This window comes from Mustela nigripes, chromosome 1, assembly GCF_022355385.1.
Source record: "Mustela nigripes isolate SB6536 chromosome 1, MUSNIG.SB6536, whole genome shotgun sequence".
Taxonomy (NCBI): Eukaryota; Metazoa; Chordata; class Mammalia; order Carnivora; family Mustelidae; genus Mustela; species Mustela nigripes.
Genome location: NC_081557.1, coordinates 42,770,237 through 42,796,291, shown reverse-complemented (window position 1 = coordinate 42,796,291; position 26,055 = coordinate 42,770,237). Strand labels below are relative to the sequence as shown.

General features: G+C 39.3%; 2 protein-coding genes across 2 annotated transcripts in view; one reads left to right on the top strand and one right to left on the bottom strand.

Annotated features, from left to right (window-relative positions):
* LOC132012246 (olfactory receptor 5P4) overlaps window positions 1-391 on the top strand; it is a 37,723-nt gene extending 37,332 nt beyond the window's left edge. Inside the window, exon 3 of the mRNA XM_059392065.1 lies at window positions 5-391. Within this exon, the coding sequence (XP_059248048.1) occupies window positions 5-391 (387 nt within the window). The remainder of the gene's footprint in view (window positions 1-4) is intronic.
* A 9,686-nt stretch (window positions 392-10,077) lies between these two features.
* LOC132011009 (olfactory receptor 5P76-like) lies at window positions 10,078-11,022 on the bottom strand. The gene has a single exon (XM_059389083.1). The coding sequence runs from the start codon at window positions 11,020-11,022 to the stop codon at window positions 10,078-10,080; it is 945 nt and encodes a 314-aa protein (XP_059245066.1).
* Between the last annotated feature and the right edge of the window lie 15,033 nt (window positions 11,023-26,055).

Genomic DNA, 26,055 nt, shown 5'->3' with positions numbered 1-26,055 from the left:
TCAGGAAATGGCTATTTTTGTGCTCTCTGCCTTTGTGTTGGCGGGCAACTTTGTCTTCATCATGATGTCCTATGTCTTCATTGTGTCCACAGTTGTGAAGATGCCGTCTGCCCAGGGGAGGTATAAGGCCTTCTCCACATGCTCCTCTCACCTCACCGTGGTATGCATACATTATGGGTTTGCTGGTTTTGTCTATCTGAGGCCTAAGGACAGGGACTCGTTCCGTGAGGACATGCTAATGGCTGTCACATACACAGTGCTGACACCTCTGCTTAACCCCATCGTGTACAGTCTCAGAAACAAAGAAATGCAGATGGCCCTAAGGAAGGTACTAGGCAAGACAGATAGGCTCATCCCTCAGATGGTGAATAAAAGAAAACTGGACACTTAAGAAGTACTGATAAATAAAAGTGGAAAGTGGAGTATTTCCAATGAAATCATCAGTTTGTATACAAAGCATTTATTTTTTTTTTAAGATTTTATTTTTTATTTGACAGAGAGAGAGATCACAAGTAGGCAAGGCAGCAGGCAGAGAGAGGGGGAAGCAGGCTCTCCGCTGAGCAGAGAGCCCAATGCAGGACCCAGTCCTAGGACCCTGAGATCATGGCCTGAGCCAAAGGCAGAGGCTTAACCCACTGAGCCACCCAGGTGTCCATGTACAAAGCATTTAAAGTATTAACTAATTACCTGATATATTCTTATATATTCTGATATCACCATTTTTCCAGATCAAAGAGTGTATAGTTTTAAAATGTGTGTAAATATACGTGTGTGGGGTATATACATATATACATATGAGCATGCTTAAAGAATCCAAACGTGTTTTCTAACATAGTATTTTCATGATAGGTGTCTGGTGTTCTAAGAATTTTCTGGCTAGCCCTGTATCTTGAATATTTTCTCCTACTTTTTTCTAAAGGTTTATAGTTTATAATTGTACCCTTTATATCTAGGTCCATGTTTTATTTTGTGTTAATCCTACGGAAGGTGTGAGGTTTATGCCGAGTTGCTTCAGCCCTCCATGGGTGTCCCATTGCTCAGCGATGTTTGTTGAAGGGCCTTCCTTCTTTCACTGGATTGTCTTTGTACCTTTTTAAGAAAAATCAGTTGGGCACACTTGTGTAGATCTTTCTCTGGGTTCTCTAGGCAGCCTCTGTGATTTGTGTGTCTCATCTTCCACCAGTACCACCCTGTCCTGATACTACAGCAAGTAGTAAGCCTTACTGTCATGTGAAGTGATACTTTCCAACTTATTCTTGTCTCTCAAAATGATTTTTCATATTCTAGGACATCTCCTTTTTAGTAATATAAGCATTTAGTGCTATAAATTTCTCTCTCAGCACTGCATTATCTGAATCTCACATGTTTTGATATCTTGCTTCTTATTTTCATCTGTTGTATGTATAAATACTGAAGTCCCAGGTCTTTTTTTTTTTTTTAATCATTTATTTTCTGTTTAGAGAACTTCCTTTAGCAATTAGTTAAGGTAGCTCTGTTAAGAGTAAATTCTCATTGATTTTTTTCATCTGAAATGTCTTCATTAGTCCATTTCTGAAGGCTACATTTTGCCAGTCGTAGATTTACATTTGACATGTCTTTGCTTTGGGTACAGACAGTCCCTCACTTGTGATTTTTTTTTAAGATTTTACTTATTTATTTGACAGAGACGATGAGAGAGGGAACACAAGCAGGGGGATTGGGAGAGGGAGAAGCAGGCTTCCCACTGAGCAAGAAGCCTGATGTGGGGCTCGATCCCAGGCCCCTGGGATCATGACCTGAGCCTAAGGCAGATGCTTAACGACGAAGGCACCCAGGTGCCCCCACTTATGATGGTTTTGACTTGTGATTTTTTGGCTTTACAATGGTGTGACAGCAATATGCATTTAGTAGAAACCATACTTCAGATTTTGAATTTTGATCTCTTCCCATCACTCATGATGCTGAGCAGCAGCGTGGAAACACAACTCCATGTCAGCCACACAACCAGGACAGCTAATAACTGATGCACACACAACTGTTCTGTATGTACACAACCATTCTTCTTTTCACTTTCAGTATAGTGTTCAGTAAGTTACCTGAGATAGTCAACCCTTTATTATAAGATGATTTTGCATCAGATGCTCTTGTCCAACTGTAGGCTCACGCTAGTATTCTGAACATGCTTAAGGAAGCTCTGTAGGTTGGGTGGATGAGCTGTTGAGCTGTAGCTGCAGGCTGCATGTCAGTGTGTGTGTTCAGCTTCCTGTTGAGCGCTATGGACACAACTCCAGTAAAATGCTCCCTGCAGATGGTTGAGATGGAAGTCCAGCTGCCCACTCTGCCCTGATGGCTCTTAGTGATAATGTCACCCTGGCTACATGCCTTCTTGCCCCCAAATAAGCTCAGCTCCTTGTTGGGCTCCACTGCCACTAGGGGAGGGGAAAGTAGAGAGCTGGTTCACCCTGCCCTGTCCTTGCAGGGCGTGGGTGAAAGCTCAGCTCGATGGGTACTTTCCCAAGTAGGGTTGGAGGCAGGGGCGGCTGAGTACCATTAGCCCCACCTCATACTCCCTCATTAAGTCTCATCCTGCCAGGTGACAGTGGAGGCTCATTTCCCTGCTGGATCCAACTGACATCACCCAGGCAAGAGAGTGGGTGGGGTGAACATAAGCAACATGCTTGGCCCCACTAAAACCTGGGGGTGGGTGGCAGGTATGATTTTCTGTAGGTATTTGTCTGGAGTAAGGTGGGTATGGCCAAAAGCATTTCTGTTCTGTTGAGGCCACTCTTTTCTAGTTCTTCAGCTAGGAGAAACTGGATTTTCTTAGAGTTTTTTTTTTGTCTGTGTCCCTTGGTGATTCTTGATTGTCCCTGTCCAGGATATAGGGAAACCCAGGGACTCACTGCTGTATTGTTACTCAGGTCCCAAAGTCCCTAGGAGGCTTCCTTCTTCTTTATACCTTTCGAATATTCCTATGTTTAATTTTTTTATCTATAATGGATTTTTTGTGTTTGGCGTGTGTTTGGCTTGTGTGTGTGTGTGTGTGTGTGTGTAAAACAAGAGGGGAGGACCTGAGAGGAATGGAGTTACTTCATTATCAGTGGGACCAGAAGTCTATGATTTCAAAAATTTAGAGATATTTTTCTACATTCTAATTTATTTTGTGCAAGAAATTTGGTCATTAGACCAAGCTAGCCTGATCGATCCAACAGAGAAATCTCTACCCTGAACTCTGAATAGTAAGGGTTGACTGGAAAGGAATGTGTCCAGGACAGATGAAATTCTCTAGTGGTTAAGCTGTCTCCCAAGAGCCCCTCAGTCCAGCCTATCAGAGAGTCTATGCCTTAAAAGAGGGCAAAATATTAAGAGGATATTTGGGACCTTGAGCTTTCACCTAACCCTTACATGCCTCAGTCACATCTTCTATAAAATATAGTTAAAGGGAAAAAAAGCCATCATAATATTATTCTGAGGATTAATTGGGTTAATATGTATAAATCCCTGAGAACAGCACCTGGAATGCAGTAAACACTGACATAGTATTAGCTCCTATCGCTTACACTGGTAGTACTGGTACTAGTCCTCTCACTAACATTTGATTTCTAGATCTTCTAACTCTCCAGCCAGGCAAATACATGAGGGAGACATTATTCAGCAGAAGGTGATTACAGTACTTTTACTAAATGAGGCTGGGATCCTAGTTGCCGATCTGTGAACCAGTGTGGAGGCAGTGACGGAGCTGTGCTGAGCATCAGTTTGTATAAAAGCCTGTCACAACTGGAGCAGGTTCTGACCCGAACACTCGGTCACTTGAGTCAGGCTGAAGCATTCAGCAGATCAGTGACCAGGATTCTATGGCAGCAGACAGTGATTCATACCATAGCAAAAACACATTCAGTCATCCATTCCCTTATTCATTTTTCATTCATTTATTTCAAATATGCATTTATGTTATTGTGCATCCATTAGATGCAAAGAACAAAGACAAAGTGGTAGCTATGGAAAGCTTTCAGCACTGTGAAGAAAACAAATATTAAGTCTATAAGTGCACTGAATGTTCTGAAGAAAACAGAGTTCTATAGGTGTACTTAATTGGTTCTGGAGCCTCAAGAAGTCTTCCCAGATAGAAAACAACACTTAGGTTGGTATCTATAACATAAGATATTAGCTTATGGTTAGCATAAGATATAACATAAGACGTTAGCAAGGTAAGGGGGTAATGAATTCAGAGAGAGGTACTCTCACTGCATGTGGGAAGGTCCTGAGGTAGCAAAGACTATGGACATGTTTAAGGATTTAAAAGAAGAAGTTATTTGGAGACCAAGGGAAGACTGGAAAAAGATAGAAATAGAGCAAGGGCTGTATTCAAGACTCTGAGTCATTTTAAGAATTTCTCTCATTTTCTTTTAATATAATTTTTTATTTTTTATAAACATATATTTTTATCATTTTGAATGATACCAAACATTTAAAGAAAAATTAATAACTATTCTACTCAAACTATTCAAAATATAGAAGAAGGAATGTTCCAAATTCATTCCATGAGGACAGTATCATCTTGATACCAAAACCAAAGGTATCACAAAAAGGGAGAACTACAGGCCAATATCTCTGTTGAAAATAATGCAAAAATCCTCAACAAAATACTAGCAAACAGAATCCAAAAATACATTAAAAAAGTCATTCACCTCTTCCTTATCCATTCGTCCGTTGAAGGGCATCTTGGTTCTTTCCACAGTTTGGTGACCATGGCCATTGCTGCTATAAATATTGGGTTACAGATGGCCCTTCTTTTCACTACATCTGTATCTTTGGGGTAAAAACCCAGTAGTGCAATTGCAGGGTCATAAGGAAGCTCTATTTTTAATTTCTTGAGGAATCTCCACACTGTTTTCCAAAGTGGCTACACCAACTTGCATTCCCACCAACAGTGTAAAAGGGTTCCCCTTTCTCTACATCCTCTCCGACACATGTTGTTTCCTGTCTTGCTAATTTTGGCCATTCTAACAACCAACTTTCCTTTTAACCAACCAAATAATGGAGAATTATTTTATCTCCAAATAATGGAGAATTCTTCAAACATGGAGAATTTGGTTCAGAGAAAGAGACACAGCAAAACTTGACCAAATCTCAGGGGCTTGGTGTTTTATTTTATTTTTTTTTTAAATTATTTTTCTTATTTTATTTTAATATAATTTTTTATTTTTTATAAACATATATTTTTATCCTATGCCTCCATACCCAACTTTTGTAGCAACATGGACGGGACTGGAAGAGATTATGCTGAGTGAAATAAGTCAAGCAGAGAGAGTCAATTATCATATGGTTTCACTTATTTGTGGAGCATAACAAATAGCATGGAGGACAAGGGGAGATGGAGAGGAGAAGGGAGTTGAGAGAAATTGAAAGGGGAGGTGAACCATGAGAGACTATGGACTCTGAAAAACAATCTGAGGGTTTGAAGGGGCAGGAGGTGGGAGGTTGGGGGAAACCAGGTGGTGGGTATCAGAGAGGGCACGGATTGCATGGAGCACTGGGTGTGGTGCGAAAACAATGAATACCCTTACGCTGAAAAGAAATTTAAAAGAAAAAGAAAAAGGAAAGTTGGTTGAGTTAACTAACCTTTTAATTTCTCAAAAGACTTTGCCTGAGTATTGCCTTTTCCTAAGTTACTGCCTTGAACCCTAGCTTTGTTTTGGCATTAACTGTCTACAGTAGAAATTGCATAAATCAGGGGCGCCTGGGTGGCTCAGTGGGTTAAGGCCTCTGCCTTCGGCTCAGGTCATGATCCCAGAGTCCTGGGATCAAGCCCCACCTCGGGCTCTCTGCTTCCTCCTCTCTCTCTCTTTGCCTGCCTTTCTGCCTACTTGTGATCTCTGTCAAGTAAATAAATAAAATCTTAAAAAAAAAAAAAGTCATTCACCACATTTAAGTGGGATTTATTCCCAGGATGCAAGGGCAGTTCAATATTTGATTATCAGTCCACATAATACATCACATCAGTAAGAGAAAGTATAAAAACCATATGATCATCTCAATAGATGCAGAAAAAGTATTTGACAAAGTACAACATCCATTCATGATAAAAGTAGGTTTAGAGGGAACATACCTCAATATAATAAATGCCATATATGAAAAAACCACAGCAAACATCATACTCAGTGGGGAAACAATGACAGCTTTTTCCTCCTAAGATCAGGAACAAGGTAAGGATGTCCACTCTCACCACTTTTATTCAACATAGTACTGGAAATCCTGGCCACATCAATTAGACAACAAAAAGAAATAAAAGGCATCCAAATTAGTAAGGAGGAAGTAAAACTTCCACTATTTGCATGCGACATGATATTACATATGAAAACTCTAAAGACTATACAAAAAAAAGAAAAAAGAAAAAACCTACTAGAACTGATAAATGAATTCAGTGAAGTCACAGGATACAAAATAAATGCGCAGAAATCCATTGCATTTCTATACACTAATAATGAAGCAGCAGAAAGAGAAATGAAAACAATTCCATTTATAATTGCACCAAAAATAAGATACCCAGGAATAAACTTAACCAAACAGTTCAGAGATCCGTACTCTGAATACTATAAAAAACTGATGAAAGAAATTGAAGACAACACAAAGAAATGGGAAGACATTCCATGCTCATGGATTAGATGAACAAATGTTAAAATATCTATGCTTACACTACCAAAGCAATCTCTATGAAAATAACAACAGCATTTTTCACAGAACTAGAACAAAAAATTCCTAAAATTTATATGGAACCATGAAAGACTCCAAATAACAAAAGAAATCTTGAAAAAGAAAAGCAAAGCTGAAGCTATCACAATTCCAGACTTCAAGGTATATTACAAAAATTGTAGTAATCGAAACAGTATAGACACAGAGGTCAATTAAACAGAACAGAAAACACAGAAATAAACCCACAATTATAGTGTCAGTTAATCTTCAACACAGCAGGAAAGAAGATCCAGTGGAAAAAAGATAGTCTCTTCAACAATGGTGCTGGGAAAACAGGACAGCTACATGCAAAAGAATGAAACTAGACCACTCTCTTACAGCATACACAAAAATAAATTCAAAATGGATTAAAGACCTAAATATGAGACCTGAAACCATAAAAATCTTAGAGCATAGATAATAATTTCTCTGACCTCAGCCATAGCTATATTTTTCTGGATGTCTCTTCAGACAAGGTGAACAGAAGCAAAAATGAACCATTGGGACTACATCAAAAGAAAAAGCCTCTGCACAGCAAAGAAAAAATCAACAAAACTAAAAGACAACCTACTGAATGAGAGAAGATATTTGCAAATGACATACCTGATAAAGTGTTAGTTTCCAAAACATGTAAAGAACTTATAAAACAACACCCAGAAATTAAATAATCCAATTAAAAAGTGGGCAGAAGATATGAACAGACATTTCTCCAAAGAAGACATCCAGATGGCCGACAGTCATATGAAAAGATGCTCAATATCACTCATCATGAGGGAAATGCAAGTCAAAACTACAATGAGATATCACCTCACACCTGTCAGAATGACTAAAATAAAAAACACAAGAAACAACAAGCATTGATGAGGATGTGGAGAAAAAGGAACCCTTATGCACTGTTGACGGGCAGGCACACTGATGTGACCACTGTAGAAAACAGTACAGGCATTCCTCAATAGTTAAAAATAGAACTACCCTATGATCCAGTAATCACACTACTAAGTATTGACCCCCAAAATACAAATGCACTAATTCAAAAGGATGCATGCACCCCTATGTTTAAAGCAGTATTATTTATAATAGCCAAATTATGGAAGCAGCTGAAGTGTCCATCAATACATGAATGGGTAAACAAGAAATGCATGTATTCCAACATACATATATATGTTGGAATATTACTCAGCCATAAAAAGATTGAAATCTTGCCATTTGCAATAACATGAATGGAGCTAGAGAATATAATGCTAAGTGAAATAAATCAATGGAGAAAGATAACTATCATATGATCTCACTCATATGTGAAATTTAAGAAATAAAACAAAGGAGCAAAGGAAAAAAAAGAGACAAAGCAAGAAACAGACTTTTAGTTCTGGAGAATAACCTGATGGTTACCAGAAGGGAGGTGGTTGGAGGGCTGGGTGAAATAGGTGATGGGGAGTAAGGAGGGCACTTGTTGTGACAGGCACAGTGGGGTGCATGGAATTGTTGAGTCACTGTATTATACACTTGGAACTAATATAGCACTGTATGTTATCTATACTGGAGTTAAAATTAAGTAAATAAAATTTACCTTTTTTCTAAACTCTTTGGAATATATTAATGAAAGAAGAAATCTATTTAGATTTACCGTCATGGTGGTTGTATAGAGAATGAATTGGAAGAGTAAAAGAGGGTAGAGGAAAGCTGATTAGGGTTGTATTAGGATTCTCCAGAGCTGCAGAACCAATAAAGAAATGTATATATGAATATATAAATACATATACAGAGAGATTTTAAGGAAGTGGCTTACATAATTGTTGCAGTTGGCAATTTCAAAATCCACAGTACAGTCCAGCAGACTGAAAATTCCATAAGAGTTGATGTTGTAGTCTTGAGTTCAAAGGCATTATCCCTCTTTTTCAGAGGACCTCAGTTTTTTTCCCTTCAGGCTTTCAGCTGATTGAATAAGCATTCCACACATGATGGAGAGTAAGGTACTCTACTCAAAGCACAGCAATTAAATGTTAGTCACTTCTAAAAATACCTTCACAGCCAAGAATGTTGTTTGACCAAACAACTGATCACCATAGCCTAGTCAACATATAGAATGAGCTACCACAGGAGTTCTATTGCAAAATAAATGTATAAGGAGGTAGTTTGAAATACAAGTGTTGACAATGAAAATTAAAAGAAGTAGGAAGTAAATATTTAGACTCTGAATGTATGACATTTTGTGACTGGATGCAAGACTGTGAAGGGAGAAGAGAAATCAATTTCTCTCAGGGTTCAGAATCCATAAACTGACTGAGGGGCCTCTTGCTGGGATACAGAATATTGGAGGGAGGAATTTGGGGTAGGAAATGATACCTCTGTTTGAGATGATCTGTCCTTGAATTTCATTAGACAAAAGCACTTTAGTTTAAAACATTAAAGAGAGGACTGGGGAAGAGAAATAAGGTGGTAGTCAGTACATAAAGATAAGTTAAGCTTCATGGAGGAAACACAATCCAGTCCCCTCTAACTTCCTTCATAGGATGTGAGTCTGCCCATGAACAAGTCACTTCAAGAGTTGTTTGTTCCCTTAGGCCCTGAGGAGTTCAGGAGTCATGCTCACTCCCACAGAGAAGACACCTATTTTACCTGATGGAAACATGCACAGGTTAGGGACATCCTATCCTGTTCTTTTATGAGGTCCCCTTCAACGAGGCTGGAACCAGGGATGGGGAACAAATGCCAACATTTCTGGGTCAACAGTATCCATTCCCAGCAGATAACTTTACTGCAAAAAATGTTTCCAATAGTTTTACTGTCTGGTTCCACTTGGTCATTTCCCTTCAAAATGTATTCAGTCATAATAATTATGCTCTGGAAGAGATCTGCTGAAATGGACTTAGTCTTAAAGGTATGGAGGTACAATAACCTTGACTAATGCAGAAAACTGCTTTTGAAAAAATAAGAAGAAAACTTATAAAGGATTTTTAGTTGATTAGGTATGTTTTCATGTGAACCAATTTGTGTTCGTAATTTAAATTAATTTTGTTGGTGGTAACTTACTATAAGCCTGATTTACAAATTGGTATCAGAAAATCCACCCCCCCGACTTTAAAACCTCCATGCTGGCTGACATATGGACCGACATATTTAGACCACATATATATAATTTTTAGACATACTTAGACCACATAAATATAATTTTTATTATTATATTTATGGTATTTTATCAAATACTATAAAATAAAATACATTTATTATATTTATATTATATTATTATATTTACTATAATATTTACAATATATTATTATATTATTATTTATATTTATAATATTTATAATAAAATATATTTTATTATTATATTTATGGTATTTTATCAAATACTATATAAAAGCTTCACTAAGAAAATATTTTTCTGGTGAGCTCCCTCTTCAGCGCCCCCTTCATCTCACTATTCCTGAGGCTGTAGATGAGGGGGTTCAACATGGGGACCACTATCAGGTAGAACACAGACACCACCTTGTTCTGGTCAGTTGAGTAGCAGGACTTGGGCATCACATAGATGAATGTGATGGTCCCATAGAACAGAGTAACTGCTGTGAGGTGGGACGTGCAAGTGGAGAAGGCCTTGCGGCATCCCTCAGTGGAGCGCATCTTCAGGATTGTGGCAAGAATACAGATGTAGGAGACCGCTATGACACACACAGTGACCACGATGATGGAGCCAGCAGTAAATGAGGGGACAACAGCAGGGATACTGCTATCAGAACAGGAGAGCTTAACTAAAGGAGCAAAATCACAGAAAAAATGGTTGACTTTATTTGGTCCACAGAAGAGGAAAAATGAGAAGCAAATAGTGAAAGAGGAAGCATTGAGAAAACTACCTATGTAAGTCACTGTGAGTAGGCGAACACAAACTTGTGTGCACATTTTGGCTGAATAAAGCAATGGGTTGCAGATTGCCATGAAGCGATCATATGCCATGGCAGCCAGCAGGAAGCACTCACTTGACCCAAAGAAAACAACTGAACCCAGTTGGATGGCACATCCAAGATATGAGATGGTATTTCTCTCCACCAAGAAGTTTACAAGCATGTTGGGTGTGACAGCAGATGAATAGCCTATGTCAGCCAAGGCCAAGTGGCTCAGAAAAAAATACATAGGGTGGTGAAGCTGCGAGGAGATTCTGATCAGAATGATTGTGCTAAGGTTACCAGATATGGTCACCAGGTAGATGCAGAGGATGGTCGGGAAGAGGATGACTTGAAGGACAGGGTCATCGGTTAGGCCCAGTAAAATGAACCTTGTCACTGCAGTGTGGTTCCCACCCCCCAAGGAATCCATGAGACAATGGAGCAGCTCCCCAAATGAACCTGTGGTGAAAACATTATGGGAGTTATAAATTTGATGGCTTCATTTTCGTTAATACACAAAGACGTTATTATAAACAAGCAAATATTTAAACTAAGTTTGAACTAATTTTTTTTACTTTAAAAAATTTATTTATCTTACATAAAATTTTAGAGTAAAAAATGTGTTTATATGAGTATTCTGTATTTTAAGAATTGTGTTCAGCAGAAACTAGGAAACCCTCGAATAATATACCCTTTTCTCTTTATGTTATTTATAAAATGTAGCTTTAAAGCTAAAGGTTAAAAACATAAGATTTACATAAAGAACAAAAGGAATGGTAAGCCTAACAGAAAGGATAAAAATGTGTATAGTAGCCTATATTTAAACATTTTAATGGAGTCTTGAGTAATAGCTAACGTTATTGAATGCTTACTAAGTGGTAGGCACAGGATTAAGAATTTTGTATATACAGTTCCTTAATTTCTATGAACTAATATTAAGCATTTTAATGTGATTTATAGATGAAGAAACTGACCTTAAAAATATTAAGTAATTTATCTAAGTTTACATAGCACGTGGTAGAATCAAGATATGAATCCCAGACAGTTTGAATCTAGTTCATTCCTTCGGTGACTATGCTATAAACAAAATTAAATAATACTTAAGATGAAGCAGTCTCTTGGAAATAGGTGAATAACGAATTAACCTTTCTACTTGAGGATAGCTAACATATAAAAAAAGGTACTAGTTAATCACAAAGTTCACAAAATCTGTAAAATAAGACCATTTCTTAAAAAGGAGAAATACAATTTTCTTGATAGGACAAGGGGGAAAAAAAGGAATTTCAAATTGAGGTTATAAATGAAAAGTCACCTATTGTGAATTTATTATGTACATGTAATATTTACAATTAAAATATTGTCTTATCAAGGAGATTGATGTCAATCTACTAGGCAAAGCATTATTAATATCTAGGACATAATTAAACTACATTTATTCAAACAAAATCATTTTCTAATGTAGCAATGCTTTCTCATTGGAGAATTCTAGAATAAAATAATTTTATTTTGTTATGGTGTACAGCTGAATAAACTTCCTGCCTGAGAAATTAAGAAGTTTCCCATGTCCAACCAGCGAGTGGCCAGATGGAATCTCATCTCCATGTTTTCTGGCTTTATATTCTAGACTTTGTCCATGGTATCTGCTTGTCTGTCAGCTAAAACGTTCAGAACCATAAGGAAGACTTTCCACAAGATATTTACTATCAGCAAGTCCCCAAAGCCTCTCAAGGCTAGTGAATTTATTAGCATTATTGCTGAGTTCCAGGTTTAGATGGTGTAAGATGACCACGTGCATTTCTGGTCCTAGGAGTGGATACATGATGAATCCTGGTACCTGGAAGTATGCCTGTTTATATGCACTAAATAGACCATAGGTTAATTCAGCTCAGGTCCCTTGTTAGCAGATGGGTTACATCTGCTCTGTTTCTTCACAACAACTTGAGAGTACAGATACAACTTTAGAGAATCATATGAAGTCACAGAAGCCCAAATCCTACCTTTTGAAATAAGAATTCATTCATCCTACAGCGAGAAATTCAGTCGTGGTTATTTGGCAGTTGTGCTATCTTATATTATTGTTTGTTTTGGGGAATAAATCTCTGAAGATTCTAGTGATTGAAATGTGAATTTAAAAGCACCAGGGATCATTATCACATTCTTCAGTAAATATCAAGCAGTTCCCTTCACACAGACACAACTAAACTTTAAGGGTTCTGTCAATTCTCAAGTGATCTCTTTATTTTTTCTTTTTGTTTAGGTATTGGTGCACTTTTGTTTGATAATTATTGGAAGTGTAATATAATAAATTATGGTTAAATATTGGCTCTAAGTGTACTTTGATATTTCAGGTTAAGGAATGCTAAAGATATATAACTTGAGTTCCATTCATTCAAAATGTATTCATTTTCTGAGTATTTTATAATGATATAGAAAAGGCACTCCATTAGATACCTGGGGTAATGGGGAAGGGGGGAATGTCATGTAAAGCTGAATTTTAAATAACATAATTTTTAAACAAGTGTACATTCTTTTCTAGCAAAAAGTTTTAAGTGAGTATCTTTAAAACTGTGTATACATAGGGAACTATGAAGTAAAAACATGTTTGGGATGACTTTCTGATCAGACTTAGCCTGCGTGCCTCAAAGGGATGACTGCTGACTGGCTAGGGGCTTATCCGACTAGAAGGATGATGGTAGAAACAGCTGTCTTCAACCTGAATACTCAATCAAATTCCCTTGCTAAACCAAATTGTAGAAAGTCATATCTTACTTTCCTGATGCACCCCTGATGGATTTTCCAGTAATAATACTAGCCAACCTTCATTCAGACTTGACTCCTTACTGAGCACTATGCTTGATTTTTTACTTACATTTTCTCTTTTAATCCTCATAATAATTTGGTAAACAAAGTATTTCTATTATTTTAACTTTACCAAGAGAGAACTGTGGCTTAGATTAAGCCACTCGTCCAAATGTGCTCAAATGGTAAAACTAAATCCTGGTTCAAAATGCAGGTCAGACTATGAGCTAGAAGGTGTGCTCTTAACTGGAACTGCTGTCTAGTCAACTTCAAGACTTGAGTGACTCTGTGATGACCACTAGTTCCAGCCAGTCCTTGATTCAATTTTCTTTCTCCCCTTAACAATGCCTAATTCCCTAAAACTGGCCCACGGTCAGGTCCTGAGTGATGGAGTTTTTAGAATGTTGGTGAGGTTGGTGGGGTCTGAAGCCAAAAGCCAAGAAAGAGTTTTTGAGACATATTTAGTGCAAAATGATGGTTTTATTAAAGCTTGGGGACAGGACCCCTGGGCAGAAAACACTGCTGCCCTGGATTGTGAGGAGAGACTGATTATATACTTTGGGGTCCAGGGAAGTAAAGGTAAGGGAAGTTCCAAAAGGACTTTCATATGCTAAAGAAGACTCACAGGATACTGGAAGCCTTGCTATTGTCCAACTAAGATGGTTTTCCCTTCTAGCAAGGCATTAACATTAAGACAGTTGGGAATTTCCTGTTTGTCAATGGGCTGCAGGTAGTAAGGACATTTGTTTTATCAACATTTCCTCTTGCCTTTATTTCCCACACCACTGAGCACCAGGTAAGTACTTGGGATCCTAATTTCTGGTCCTGTTGATGTGGTTTAGGAATATAGGTGAGGTTCAATGGCGTGGGGTCCAGAACTTATGACCAAGAAAGTGTCCTTGAGATGTCTTTGGTGCAAAAAGGTGGGGTTTTTTGGTGTTTTGTTTTGTTTTGTTTTTAATGGTTTGTAACTTGTTTAATCTTTTTATAATTTTTTTTTAAATTGTGTTATGTTAGTCACCATAAAATACATCATTAGTTTTTGATGTAGTGTTCTGTGATTCATTTTTTTGCATATAACAATCAGTGTTCCATGCAATAAGTGCCCTCCTTAATACCCACCACCAGGCTCACCCATCTCCCTACTCTCTTCCCTCTAAAACCCTCAGTTTGTTTCTCAGAGTCCACAGTCTCACATGGTTCGTCTCTGATTTCCTCCAATTTCCCCCAATTCAATTTTCCTTTCCTTCTCCTAATGTCCTCCATGTTATTCCTTATGCTCTACAAATGAAACAATATGATAATTGACTCTCGCTGCTTGACTTAATTCACTCAGCATAATCTCCTCCAGTTCTATCCATGTTGATACAAAAGTTGGGTTTTCATCCTTTCTGTTGGGCTGAGTAATATTCCCTTGTATATGTGGACTGCAACTTTATTCATTCATCTGTTGAAGGGCCTCTTGGTTCTTTCCACAGTTTGGTGACTATGGCCATTGCTGCTATGAACACTGGGGTACAGATGGCCCTTCTTTATCTTTAGGGTAAATACCCAGTAGTGCAATTGCAGGGTCACAGGGTAGCTCTATTTTTAACTTTTTGAGGAATTTCCACACTGTTTTCCATAGTGGCTGCACCAACTTGCATTCCCATCCACAGTGTAAGAGGGTTCCTCTTTCTACACGGTCTCTCCAACATTTGTGGTTTCCTGCCTTGCTAATCTTTGCCATTCTAACTGGATTAAGGTGGTATCTCAATGTGGGTTTGATTTTAATTTCTCTGATAGCTAATGATGATGAAGGTGGTTCTAGTGAAGCACGGGGATGGGACCCATGGGCAGAAAGAGCTGCTGCCCCAGGGTTGTGATGGATGGCTGATTATATACTTGGGAGTTGGGGGAGGTAAAGAAAAGGGAGGTCTCAAAAGGATTTTCATTTGTTAAAGACTCGCAGGATACTGGAGGTTTTGTCATTGTCCAGTTAAGGTTGCTTTTCTCTCTAGCAAGACATTAACATGAGGACAGTTGGGAGCTTCCTGGAGGAATATCACATTTGTCCCACCTAGGAGGTGGGGGTGGGAGGATTTGCAGGGTGACAGCTTGTGCTTTGTCCTTAGCTAAACCTTCTGCTGCCTCATCACTGTGTTCATCAATAACCAGCTCTTGTTGATTTTACCTCCTAAGTTCCTATCAAATGTATCCACTTCTTTGCATTTCAATGATGTGGAAAACAAGGCAGGAGAAAAAACTTTAAATTTCCTTCCTACCTACAGCTCCCTGACAAGTCCTTGAAATAGGCAGAGTAGACATTCCTCCAGGAACTCAGCCGCCTCTGTGTTAATACTTTGCTAAGGGCAAAAGGCAATCTTCGCCCAACCCCCAAGATCTATAAGTCTAATTTAACATATAAAAATTCCTGTAGAAATTTCCTTTATCTCTAAGCACCCCAAGATATGTGTTGGCAATCATCTCCCCAGCCTGTGGCCCACCGATATACATCTGAAGGGTCTCACTGATGGGGTTTGGGAATATAGGTGAGGTTGGGTGGGGTGAGATCCAGAGCCAAAGACCAAGAAAGAATTCTTGGGACATCTTTGGTGCAAAATGGTGGTCTTATTAAAGCACAGAGATAGTGGGCAGAAAGAGCTGCTGCACTGTGGTCTGGAGGAGGGGCTGATTATTACTCAGGAGTTGGGGAGATGAGAACAAAGGAGGTGTCCAGAAGGACTGTCATCTGTTAAAGAAGACTCAGGATACTGGAGGCGTGAATATTGTCAAGCCAAGGCTGCTTTTCCCTCTAGTGATGCGCTAATGTGAAGACAGTTGGGAGCTTCTTGGAGTAATGTTACATTCCTCCTATCACAGTCCTTGTCAGTGGGCTACAGGTTCAAAAGAAATTCAGTTTTATTTACATTTTCTTCTGCCTCAGCCTCCCTCAATTTCATGGAGGGGAAGGTGATTTTAGGGCTCCAGAAAACTGAGTTATGGATCTTTCAAAGTTAGGCTATTAGTAAGAAAGCTTTTTCCTTGTAAATCCCTGAGACATTTGCAAACTGGGGGAGACTCCTGGCCTGCAGGACTGGGATCTCTGTCAGTGAACCATTTGTTCTTCCTTTAGAACAGCCAGGAGTGCTTGAGGAATGTCCCACATATCACATGGGGGGTGGGGAGATGGAGTGTAGGGCGCCAGCTTCTGCTTTGTCTTCAGCTATCTTTTGCTCCCTCATCATCATGACTAAGATTTCATTAGACGTTAATAAATGACTTTTACCAACAACAGCTAGCCCCCTCAGAGTCCTGGAAACCTTGCTTCCAAAATTCTTCAGAGATTTACGCTCTCCCTGACTCCCTCCCAACTTGAAAGTATATAATGGGCTATCCCTCATGACCCTACTGCAGCTCTTACCACCCACAGGTCTGTCCCCATGCTTTAATAAAACCATCTTTTTGCACCAAAGACATCTCAAGAATTCTTTCTTGGCTGTCAACTTCAAACCCTAAGGTCTTTCCTACATCATCAACACTGCAGTAGTTGTGCTTATTGCTTTTCCTTTTTTTTTTTTTTTTTAAATTTATTTATTTGACAGATCACAAGCAGGGAGAGAGGCAGGCAGAGAGAGAGAAGGGGGAAGCAGGCTCCCTGCTGAGTGGAGAGCCTGTTGAGGGGCTCCATCTCAGGAGCCTGAGATCATGACCCAAGCCGAAGGCAGAAGCTTAACCCACTGAGCCACCCAGGTGTCCCTTTATTGCTTTTCCTATAAGCACATTTGCCTTTCTGCACAACAACCAGAGGGAATTATTTATTAAAAGGATTTACTATTATTCATTTTTTGAACTATCAAATAATTGAGCCCTTAGTTAAAGTGGCTCATAAAGAAAACAATGGCCCACTGACCAGGTCTTCACAAATCCAAATTCCAATTTCTAACAGGGAAACATTTTTGACTCTTTAAACTAGTTCATGTTTAAGATACCCCAGTGTCTGTAAATAAAATGCTTTCCTAAAGAAAAATTAGGATTTCTTTCTGTGTTTTGCTTGTGATATTGTGATGAATAATAAGAAATATATGTTTGGTCTTGGTCTTGGTTTCTAGCACAGAGTTCTTAAAACCTTCAGAATTTCCTAAGTGGTGAAAGCAACCAAGAAGCCTTTTGTTGTGTTAATGAGGTGACTCTGGGATTGCACGTTGGGATGGGTTCTGTGTTGGGAGTGGGGGTTGGGGAACAACCATGCAATAAGAGGAGTGAAACTTCCAAGTCCACCCCCTGATTTCTGGGGAAGAGAGAGAGGCTGGGTATTGAATTAGCCACTGTAAACAATCAGGCCCAGGTAATGAAGCATCCATAAAACCCCAAAGGGAGGGGCTGGAGAGCTTCCAGATTGGTGAACTCATAGAGATTTGGGGAAAGTGGTGTGCTCAGAGAGCATGTAAGCTCCACACCCTTTCCCATGCCCTGTGCATCTCTTCCATCTGGCAGTTCCTGAGTTATATCCTTACATAATAAATCAGTAATGTAATATATAAAATGTTTCTCTGAGTTGTGGGAGCTGCTGTAGCAAATTAATCAAACTTGAGGTAGGGGTAGTAGAAACCTATAACTTAGAATCAGTCAGCCAGAAGTACAGGTAACCACCTGAATTTGTGACTATTGTCTGAAGTACAAGCAAGGGTTGTAGGAACCTCTACCCCATAGCTGGAGGGTCAGACACACAGGTGATATCTGGGTTTGGGACTGACAGTGGAAGTTAGGTCATGGGGAGGAAGGGGAGGGAGTTTTGTGGGACTGTGCCCTTAACGTGTAGGATCTAATGTTATCTGCAGGTAGATAGCGTCAGAACTGAGTTGAATTGTATGACACTCAGTCAATGTCCAGAGAATTACTTAGTGGTTCTGGGGAGGATACTACCCACCCCCATTGGAATTAATGACTAGAACCTTTACTGCTATTTTCCCTATTTATTTAATTTGAACATAATTGTTATAAGGAGAAAAACAGTGGTTTTTTCCAAGTCTGAGAATTACCTCAGATATTACTGATTGAGTTCATTATAACAAGGTCAGAACAGAATAATCAAGGGTGATCTTTAAAAAGGGGGCGGGCACCTGGGTGGCTCCATGGATTAAGCCTCTGCCTTCGGCTCAGGTCATGATTTCAGGGTCCTGGGATGGAGACCCGTATCAGGCTCTCTGCTTAGCAGGGAGCCTGCTTCCCCCCTCCCCCCACCTGCTTCTCTGGCTACTTGTGATCTCTCTGTCAACTAAATAAATAAAATCTTAAAAAAAAAAAAAATCAAGGGTGAGATACCAAAACAGAATAAATTTAGTTCAATATTCTGCAAAGTTAAAACAAAAATTAATAATATCTCACAACCGACAAGCAAGTATCAAGTTTGAAAGATATATAGCAATAAACAGGTAGAGCTAAAACAGAATCTCACCAGCAAGTTTATTAAAAGTAAGCATCTCAACTTTATTCTAGTTAAGTAAGGAATATAAATCTTGGGGTGCCTGGGTGGCTCAGTCATTACGCATCTGCCTTTGGCTCAGGTTATGATCCCAGTGTCCTGGGATCAAGCCCCACATCAGGCTCCCCACTTGGTGGGAAGCCTGCTTCTCCTTCTCGCACTCCCCCAGCTTGTGTTCCCTCTCTCACTGTCTCTTTCTCTGTCAATTAAATAAATAAGATCTTTAAATAAATATATATATATAAATAAAATCTTTAAATATATATATATTTATATATATGTAAATACGCCCTCAAAATAGGTCCTTAGTTCACATATATGTGAAAAATATTTTTCCAATATTTTACTTGTATCTATACAAAGTTATAATAGAAAATTCAGTGGATTTTCATCTCAAAGTCTATTGTTACTTAAAAATGCAGTTTCTTAATCTTTCAAATTTGCAGCTATTGATACAAGCCCTGTGGTTATAACTCTAATCAAGGTTGAATTAAATAGCTTAATGGTTAAAATTTTTATTTCTACAGCTTGTACCATTTTTCTCATTGGCCCTAAGTTCTTATGTAGTCCTCAACTGACACTCTGTATACCTCCACCATTCATATTAATATACACATTCATATATGTTCCACTCCTTCCATTTTTCATGATGTTGGACTTAGTAATGGATACTTAGGTATATCAAAAACATGAGCAACAAAAGAAAATATAGGCTAATTTGCTATATTAAAGTTACAACTTTTGTACTTCAAAGGCAACTATCCATCAGTGGAGAAATAACACAAAGAATAGGAGAAAATATTTGCATGTCATATCTGATTAGGCCTTGTAGCAAATTATAAAGAAATAGCACTTACAATTCAATAACAAACAACTCAATTCTTAAAATGATTTTATTTTTAAGTAATATTGCACCCAGTGTGGGGCTCAAACTCACAACCCTGAGATCAGGAGTTGCGAGCTCTATTGACTGAGCAAGCCAGGCACCCCACCAGTAACCCAATTTAAAATGGGCACTGTGGGCCACCTGGGTGGCTCAGGTGGTTGAGTGTCAGACTCTTTATTGCAGCTCAGGTCATGATCTCAGGGTCATGAGATGGAGACCTGTGTGGTGGGATTCTCTTTCTCCCTGTGTCCCTCCTTCTCACTCTCTCTCTAAAAAAAATCAAATAGGCATTGTTCTGCTTCTGGAACCCTGGCCCCCTCACTGCTCCAGCCATAACAGAAGCTTCTGTGACTCACTGTTTTCCACTAGGACAGGAAGAAAGAATGTTTGCACTAAAATTAATATACTGCTACTACTACTATGATGTTACTCTTAGTTCTTATTATCATTATTATTCAGTCCTACTAGTATGGTGGCTCTGAAGCCAAGGCTTTCTTACCTTATTGCAATTATAAGCAAAGACATTTGTGAGCTCATTAGAACAATTACTTGCCTCTGATGTGGAAGTTGTTTTCCTGAAACTAGACTTTGGGTTTGGATTAGTTGGCGCAGAGTAGATGGTTTTAATGACTCCTCGGGGAACCGGGCAGACATTGCTCATAGTCAATTTCAGAGACCACACTGAGGCTGAGGATTCGTTCAGGGATTCACATCTCCTATATTTGGAACTGAAGCTGAGGTGCAGAACTGAAGACTAGCCCCAGAGACCTAGTTGGTGAGACTCTGTCTCTGCCTATCTCTGTCTCCCCAACAGCTCAAGGTAATACATCTGCAAGGCACAGCACTTCTCCCTGATAATGGGGACATTAGAGCAGCAGGGCATGTCATTAATTCTTAACTCTCTTTCTCTCTCTATTATATATACATTCTTAACTATATATATGTATTCAATCAGAAATTATGAATACTAGAGAAATTCATCTTCTCCCACTTAGAGTCCTGAAACTCCCTGGCTCTTTGAAATGAAACAAATCTGGCATTTTTAATAAAAATTCTAAAATCTCTCTTAATGGCTTTAGGGATGACTGGTAAGTACTGTCTGAACCTGAAGCTTGCCCCACCACTGAAAGGGGCCATCTGGGCAGGTTTCATTCAGGAATCAACACACGCTTGGAAACAATCTCCCATGTCTGCTGTTTTCTGGCAAATGTACACGTACTGACTAAGTGAAGGATGAGAGATATTCTAGGAAGGGTAGGATCTAGGTTTCAAGCAAATAGAATCTGATTTATAGTGAAGCTAGCTAGAAGAACAAAAATGAGGCTAAAGAAGACATTTTTAAACTCATATAAAAAGATTACTTTTGTGGAAATAGCCCATGGCCAAAAAGATACTGACTCTCTTACTAGGTTGTTGGACAGTAAAACAATTATCAATATCTTCACATTCGGTCGTCACAGATGTCTTACTCTGTCCTGTTTTAGCAGATTGCTTTTCTCAGCTGAATTCTAATAATTAAGGAGATGAGTGTTTCAATTTTTGTTTTTCTTGTCAAATTACACACAAAGTATATTTTAAGCTTGTGCATTTACTGATTAAGTGCTTGGGAGAGAAGTATCCAAACACATAATAGTACAAACACAAATGCAAAAGCAATATGCAATGTGCAAAAACGGGACTGAAGCGAAAAGGTTTTCTTATTTAACTCCATGTGTCTGTGAATAAGCTAAAGTGATTCTGAAAATAGAATGGAGACAGTTATAGAGCTGAGTATGTAACAGCAGCTTGGAAGCATGAATTAGCTACTTACTGCTCTATCGTAGATATTCAGTTGATCAATAAAGGACGTTTCCCACATAAATTGGTGTTGAAAGGAGTAAGAAAGAAAAGGATGTGAGGGTTCAGTCTAGCAATGAATATGCTTTGTGTCTATCCGTGGGGGAGGAGGATACACCTGGAGTACCAAATGCCAACGTTCTATTGGATTCATTTGGTCTCTATTCATCTCACATTATGCTTTAAGTCATATGAAGATGTCAACAGTGCCCATGCCAGTTGTGCCTTAACGTCTTTTTTTCAAGTTTGAAAATATATTTCTTCTATCTTTCACAACCACGTAATGATTTGGCTAGTTATAGAATTCTTGGCTGGAAAGAAATACTTTTACTTGAGTATTTTGAGCCAACGTATTGTCTTCCAGTTTTGAGCAGAGATGTTGTGAGGTATGTTGGTGCTTTCTAATACCGTTTTTAAAATCTCTCTCTCTCTCTCTTTCTAGAAAGTTTTTAGGATTTGAAATTTTATGATGGTATAACTTGGTGTGTGACTGCTTTCACTTACTCAGCTGGGTAACTGATTTTTTTTTAAAGATTTTTACTTATTTATTTGATAGAGATCACAAGTAGGTGGAGAGGCTGACAGAGAGAGAAGGAGGGGAAGCATGCTCCCCACTGAGCAGAGAGCCCCAGGCGGGGCTCCATCCCAGGACCCTGAGATCATGACCTGAACCAAAGGCAGAGGCTTTAGCCCACTGAGCCACTCAGGCGCCCGGGGTAACTGATATTTTAATATCTTCTTGGATTATAAAAAATCATGATATAGCATCAGAATTCCTTCCATTGAACATTTTAGACCATCCTTTTACCCAGATGTTTTTCTTCTTCAGAAATCAATTGCCTCAGTTGGACTCAGTCCCTCTGTTTATTCATTGTTTTCCTCAATGTCTGATGTTTTCTCATTCCCCACCTTTCTCCAGAAGAAAAAAATTCAAGGACAAACAAAATGACTGAAGAAATTCAGTGCACCAGACCCAAACACCTCCTTCATGAGTTCCCAGAAGATCAAGAACATCAGAGTTCCCTTTTTGTGTTTTTCTTAGCTTTGAATGTCATCGTCCTGGCATGGAAACAGGAGACAATTCTGATACCCCAATTTGGTTGGAATTTCCTTCATCTCATGCACATTTTAGGCTGCAGGGGGCGCTGTCTTCCCCTCTGCATTCTACACAGTCTCCTGTTACAGAAAACAACCATTATCACCATGGGCGGGCACATTTACACAGATTAATTTCTTACATGCTCTGCTCACCAGGGATGATTGTCTCTTGGCCAGAGTATCCTATGGCGAATCCATATCCACTGGCCACCTTATGAACTGTGCAATCATGGTGTCTAAAGAAATCCAAAATAAGTTGCTGTCCAGGACTCCCTTGAGTTCAAGGGCCCATTTAATGGTAGCCTCTCTACTGCTGCATACTAACTGGCCCATCATCCATCTCTTGTCTTACATAGCTACACGGACTCTAGCTCTTGGATGTTAGGGATTTGGCACAACAGAGAACCAGCTTTTTTGTTGTTATGTCTCTATAAAGACCCCCAGGGCTACTAAGAGTGTTTTCATCTCCCTCAACCTGGATTTAGTCCCAATGATTCTCCCCACTGAAACCTTTTTTAAGCTACATTTTCGATTTCTCATTTCTGGGTCCATCCAGCTTCCTTGTTTGAAATTCCAAAACAAACTGGCGCAAGCCCTGTCCTGACTTGGACCAGGTGACCAAGGGCAGGAGCATGTTTGAATCAGTTGTCACATGCCCCAAGGCATTGTTAGGGAAGGAATTTCCCACAGACAGTACCAAAGAAAAAGACTGTTGAATGGACTTCAAAGGAAAGCAGTTCTTGCTGTTAAGAATTAAGTTGAACTGGTGCCACATGCCTTAGAAACTGGGATAATAATGAGTTACAAAAATAATTATTTATCAAATGCAGGATATCAAAATGTTTCATGTAAAACAAGAGTAACCGCCCATCTTAGAAATTTTGCTTAGTGGTTCTTTATTGTTTTCTCAAATAAAAATTTTCTTTATACTGCTCCTTTTTTCTCTGTTGCCTTCTGTGGGGATCTCTGGATGGTAAATACAGAAGGCATTCATTTCTCAGGTTGTGTAACATACCTTGTTTATTTGGAGCTTATGTAAGTGTAAACAGCAAAAATCCAAATTACTCTCATCTGCAGGCTTTGCTGTCTGAAGGAAAATACATATCAGATTAATTTTACTTTCCAAGAACTCGGTGTATCATTTTGCTGCAAAATAATTTTCTCTCATAGCACATTACTGAACAAATCCTACAGGTCAGTATGTTGATGTCACTCAGATCAGTCACGGACAGATGCCCTCCCTCAGGCATCCAAAACGCAATACCCCTAGTATAACTGCTGCCCAAATTACCTCTTTTCTCAGATCATAAAGAGGCCTTCCTTAAGCCAGACAGCAAAACTGTTTCATGGGAACTCACAGCATGATCATATGACTCACAAATACAAACACAGTAAATACAAGAGTGAAGAAGCCTTTCTTTACTCTGCAGGTTGAGCTTTTCCACTCGGACAATAACACCCACCTTTCTTCCAGGCCTATTTAAATTTTGGTAACATTTGGACAGAATTATAAATAAACATTCCCAGTTGCTGAACTTACTCTGCACTATTCAGATGGGGACTTTCCACCAAGGAAAATCTAAATGTGTAATTAAGCCTCAAACCAAAAGCAACGGCGACTCCAAGGCAAACATGGTAATTCAGAGCACCCACCAACTCACCGTTCTTCACAGCTGACTGAGTTCTTGGTTGTGGGAGAACAAAGTACTAGAGGTTTTGAGCTACGCCTCCAGTTACCGCCCCAGAGAATGTTCGCTTTTAAAGTTTGTCCCCAGCTGAATGAATGAATTGTGTACCTTCCTTCAACTCAAGTCCTTCCTAAAAATTGCAATTAAATCTCATGACCCAGGGATTCTTCAAAATACCTTCCCCTTCAGAATCTCACTCCTAGATCTAGAACTTCTTTCCCGGTTGTGCTGAGGAATGGAGCACATTGTAAGTTCTGGCCCCAAAGTGCCATGGCTAGTTTCCCTCAGTTTTGTTGGTATCAGTTTCTCTCCTAACCTCCCTCCTGCTGGGCACTTGCTCAGACAAGATGTGTCATCTGCTTTCTGCAAGAACAGACTTTAGGAGGCCAAGCCGTCCCCCCCACCTCTCCCTCAGATATTTAATTCCTATAACTAGCTCATTTGAGAATGAGAATTTCCATAGAAAAACCAATTCTCAATAAAAGGCACATTGCTTATCATTTGACCGTGGACTAGATGGGAGTTATGACAGGAAGGGCAGTGGTTTAGCTGACTCTCTGCCTCTGTCCCTTACTCCAGCCCTCACCACAGGCCTTCAGTCCCAGGGACTCTCAAAATAGAAGTCCTATTGCCTAATGTCAGGATAATCTGCTTGTAATCAGATACAGCGTTTGCAAAACGATGGACTTCTTCAGCTCAGGAAATCAAACCTGCATTTTACTCTATACCATCCATGGCCTAGAAAAGTCATATATCTACCTGCTACAAGTTACTAAAAATGCAAAGCTGACTGGGAAAGGCCACTGGAATCATGTCTCTGCATCTGACACAAGCACATATCTCTTCTAGCTTCCTCCTCTTTGGTGTGAAGGAATGAACTTGGGAAATGCTGAGAGACAGCAAATGCACTTTCCAGTTGGAGACCATTCTCACCTGAGCTCCCTCTCTTTGAAGGCCGGTGTTGAGGGCAGTGTTCTTTGCAGCCATGCTTTACGGGATGGGTCACATTTCTTCAACTAATGGTCTAGAGGTCTAGGTTCCAGAAACTGGAGAACTTCCCTGGACACATCGGGTGTACTGATTGCCCCAATTTCAGTCTGGTGGGGAATCGGGAAGGGAGAGAGAAAGGGAAGGAAGCCTATGGAACCATTAGAATATTTAGTTGCTGACCTGGCTTTGAATATGACTTTATTCCTTAATTTGGTTCAACAGGAAATATATAGCCAGAGTGTAAATGAAGATGTTTTTCTCTTTCATTGTCTGTTGTTATAAATATGCTAGCCAAGGCCACCTTTTCTCTGCAAACGAAAATGTCCCATATGTGCATCCTAGGCACATAATCTTTGCATAACCTTACCCTGTCTTCTATAAAGCATTTGCTGGGCACCTGCCCCAGCCACAACTTCAAGGCCACCCACTGCATACACCCTGCTAAGGGCAAGAAGACAGTTCCAAGTATCACACCAAAGGTTCTGGACTTGAGTCATCCTGAGTGCACACACTAAAGCATCAGAATGCAAGCCATCATTAGTCACCAGGATGATGCAGGGATTTTACTCCCAAGGGTGGCTTAAATCAAATGTAAAATATCTCCTAGAAACTCTGTATATACTGTTCCCTTGGTACCCAGGAAGCTCTGAAATAACAAGAGATAACAGACTCATTACGTTTTATAAATACTCGCAGGTTTGT

Excerpts from the sequence above, each read along its gene's own strand:
- LOC132011009 (XM_059389083.1), bottom strand. The coding sequence starts at position 11,022 with ATGGATTCCTTGGGGGGTGGGAACCACACTGCAGTGACAAGGTTCATT.